Source organism: Empidonax traillii, unplaced genomic scaffold, assembly GCF_003031625.1.
Source record: "Empidonax traillii isolate 1590-97213 ecotype Southwest subspecies unplaced genomic scaffold, ASM303162v1 scaffold2154:size52461, whole genome shotgun sequence".
Classification (NCBI taxonomy): domain Eukaryota; kingdom Metazoa; phylum Chordata; class Aves; order Passeriformes; family Tyrannidae; genus Empidonax; species Empidonax traillii.
Genome location: NW_020957347.1, coordinates 12,488 through 16,162, shown reverse-complemented (window position 1 = coordinate 16,162; position 3,675 = coordinate 12,488). Strand labels below are relative to the sequence as shown.

Genomic DNA, 3,675 nt, shown 5'->3' with positions numbered 1-3,675 from the left:
CCCCCCGCCCGGTCGCGCCCCCATTGGACGGGCCCCACCGCTGGCCCCGCCCACACTCCCGGCTCCCCGTGCCCCCTCCCCCTTTATCCCCTCCCCGGCTCCGGACCCCTCCACGTCCCCCGGAATGTTCCATAAAAACGGCTTTATTGGCAGTTTCAGTTCATTCCCGCTGTCCCCGGCCCGCGGCAGAGCCCCGGCAGGAGACCGCCCCATCCCCGGGCGGGGGTTCCCCCGTGTGGCCCCCACCGGCCTCAGCCGGGGGTTCGGCCGTCCCAGAGCCACGGGCGGGAGAACAGGCCGGAATCCTGTTGGGGCCCCTCTCGATGGGACCCCCAGTGCATCCCGGCACGGTCCGGTGCTCAAGATGTGGCACTGGCAGACAACCAGGTCCCCAGGCACATCCTGGCACATCACAGCGTCCAGGACTCACCACGCGCAGCGGCTGGAGCCACCGGCGTGTCCTGGCACATCCCGGTGCTCAGGATGTGGGGCTGGAAGCGGCCGAAGTCCTTGGCACCTCCTAACACACCCCAGTGGAGGGTGCCAAGGATGCAGCACCGGCCGTCACGAGGGAACCGGGCACATTCCAGTGCTCAGGTTGCACCACTGGCAGCCACCAGGTCCCCCGGCACATCCCAGTGCCAGGACTCACCACTGACAGTCCTCAGAGCCCTGGCATCTCCCAGCACATCCTGGTACTCAGGATGCGCTGCTGGAAGCCGCAGAAGCTCCTGGCACATGCCAGAACATCCCGGTGCCCAGGATCCAGCACTGGCACCAGCTTGAGACCCGGTGCTGAGGACACATCACTGGCAGCTGTAAGAACCCCTGGCACATCCCAGTGCCCAGGATATGCCACTGGCAGCCACTGGAACCCCTGGCACCTCCCAGCACATCCCAGTGCCCAGGATGTGCCACTGGCAGCCACCAGACCCCCTGGCACATCCCGGCACTCAGGGGCAGAGAGTGGGGGGTTCTGGCCAGCCCAGTTGGGGCCCGGTGATGCTGGTGCCAGTCCCTGTGCCCATCCCGGTGCTGGTGGCGGTGCCAGTCCCCGTGCCGGCAGTGCCCATCCCCGTGCCGGTGCGGCCGTGGGTGCGCTCGTGGCGCTCCAGGTGAGTCTTGCGGGTGAAGCCGCGGCCGCAGCGGGCGCAGCGGTGGGGCCGCAGCCCGGTGTGCACGGCCTCGTGCCGGCCCAGGTTGGTCTTGGAGCTGAAGCGGCGCCCACAGCGCGCACAGGCATGGGGGCGGGTGCCCGTGTGCACCAGCAGGTGCCGCGCCAGGTGAGCCTTGCGCCCGAAACCGCGCCCGCACTGCGGGCAGGAGAAGGGGCGCTGGGCAGGGGGTGCCTGCGGGGTGGGCTGGGGGTCCTGGGCGAACGGGCGCTGGGCAGGGGGCACCTGGGACACGTGCTGGGGGTCCTGGGTGAAGGGGTGCTCAGTGCTGGGCACCTGCGGCCCGTGCTGGGGGTTCTGGGCGAAGGGGCTCTGGCTGGGGGGCACCTCTGGCAGGTGCTGGGGGTCCTGGACGCCGGGCACCTGTGGGGGCTGCGAGAGGTGCTGGAGGTCCTGGGCACCGGGCGCCTGCAGCGGGTGCTGGGGGTCCTGAGCGCAGCCGTGGCCACACTCGGCGCAGCCCAGGGGTCGGTTCTCCAAGTACTGCCACGGGTGCGGTGCCGGGCTCTGCTTCCAGCTGAGGCTCGTCCCGCACTGGGAGCAAGGGAGAGGCTTCTCGTCGGCATCCCTCTCCCCGCCCCCATCCCGGTGCCCATCCAGCTGTCCGTTGCCAGCCCCCGGCACCGTTGCCAGCCCCGTGTGCGGCCGCGGGCTCTGCTTCCAGGCGAGGCTCATCTCGCAGCCCGGGCAGGGCAGCGGCTTCTCCTCGGGGGGCACCTCCCCGTGGCCGTCGCGGTGCCCCTGGGCGGGCTCGCCGTGCAGGCGCAGGTGGCGCAGGAGGTGCTGGCGGTGGGCGAAGCGGCGGGCGCAGCGCGGGCAGGGGTGCGGCCGCTCCCCGGTGTGGGTGCGCAGGTGCCGGTCCAGGTGCGTTTTCTTGCGGAAGCGGCGGGCGCAGCGCGGGCAGGGGTAGGGCCGCTCCCCGGTGTGCGTCCGCAGGTGGGAGCGCAGGTGGATGCGCTGGCGGAAGCGGCGCCCGCAGTGGGAGCAGGGGAAGGGGCGCTCGCCCGTGTGCACCCGCAGGTGCCGCGTCAGGTGCGCCTTCTTCCCGAAGGCCTTCCCGCACTGGGAGCAGGAGAAGGGCCGCGGGGTGAGCTGGGGGCAGCGCTCGTGCCCCACGGGGACGGGGCCCACCCCGAGGCCCATCCCGATCCCAGGGCCGATCCCGATCCCGGTGCCGAAGCCGATCCCGATCCCGGTGCCGTCCAGGCGCTGCCCCAGCCCCCAGGTTGGCAGCACTCCGTATCCCAGCTCCTCCGGGCACGGCTCCTCCGCTTTGCAGGCACCGGCGATTCCGGGTGTCCCGGCAGGATCGGGGGGGACGGCGCCGGGAAGCGGCTGCGGAGCCAGCGGGGCCTCAGCTCCGCCTGCCCAGGCCTCGTCCTCATCCTCCTCCTCCACCTTCACCTTCCGCACCAGCCAGTGCCCTGCAGGGACACGGAGGGGCCGTGCCAGGGATGGGATGTCCCGGCACGGACATCGGAACCGGGACGCAGTAACTGCCACCCAAGGACCCGGAGCTGCCACCGGCCCTGGGACACAGTGACCATCGAGGCCAGTGGCACCAGGGACACGGTGACCGCCACCCAAGCACTCGGCACTGCCACCAGCCCCAGGACAGGGTGACAGTGACCGTGTGGCCCCGGTGTTCCCAGGGGCCCCCTGGCAGTGCCAGTGTCACAGCCGTGTTCCTCACCTGAGCCGTGGAGCTCCGGGTCTTCCAGATTGTCCCCGTCACCTTCAGGGGTCACCTCCACCTTGGGGACCACCGGCCACACTGGGGGGAAAAGAGACACAGCCAGGTCTTCTCCTTGCTCCAGGGTGGCCCCAAGTGCCCCGGGACCACCCTGGTGCCCACTTGACACCCCCCAGGACCCCAATGCCCACCTGAGCTGGCACATCCTGGTGCCTCCATCTCCTCCAGCTCCACCTTGGCCACAGCAGGACCTGCAGGGGGTGGGGGGTAGCACCAGGTGAGACCCCCAGACCCGAACTGGGGATCCCCCTGCACCCCCGCCAGGAGGTTGGGACCCCCGGGATGCCCAGGACCCCAGCACGTACCCAGGGCACAGCGGGGGTCAACGCTGTCCTGCATGGTGGCTCCAGGGGGTTCGAGGAGGGTTTGCGGGGGTCCCGGGGGGTTCCGGGGGGTGCGGGGGTTGGGCTGTGGGAGGCAAGAGCCGCGGGCTCACTCAGGGGTCTGGGGGTCCCGCAGAGCCCCCCCAGCCAAGCAATGGGGATCTAGGGGCGTGCAGGGAGTCCCCGCCAGCCCTGACTCCACCCAGCGAAGAGGGGGGGTCTTGGACATCCCTACCCCGGAAACACGCCCCGGGGGTCCCCCACTGGGGGGTTTCCCCGTCCTGGTTCCCCCCAGCAGCTCACAGCCCCCCCCCCTTCTCCCCCCCCTCCGCGGGCCCCCCCGTAACCCCACCCAAGCCATCCCTGCCCTTTCAGTCCCCCAGGCAAGTCCCCCAGCCTCCTCAGCGTCCCCCTGTCCCCACCA

General features: G+C 71.4%; 1 protein-coding gene across 1 annotated transcript in view; it reads right to left on the bottom strand.

Moving 5' to 3' along the window:
* The window catches only part of ZNF467 (zinc finger protein 467), a 29,647-nt gene extending 26,325 nt beyond the window's left edge, over positions 1–3,322 (bottom strand). Inside the window, exons 1-5 of the mRNA XM_027909477.1 lie at positions 3,234–3,322; positions 3,060–3,119; positions 2,869–2,949; positions 1,510–2,599; positions 1,061–1,458 (exon numbers count right to left, since the gene is read on the bottom strand). Coding sequence (XP_027765278.1) covers positions 1,061–1,458; positions 1,510–2,599; positions 2,869–2,949; positions 3,060–3,119; positions 3,234–3,267 — 1,663 coding nt within the window. The 5' untranslated portion in view covers positions 3,268–3,322. The remainder of the gene's footprint in view (positions 1–1,060; positions 1,459–1,509; positions 2,600–2,868; positions 2,950–3,059; positions 3,120–3,233) is intronic.
* Positions 3,323–3,675: the final 353 nt, after the last annotated feature.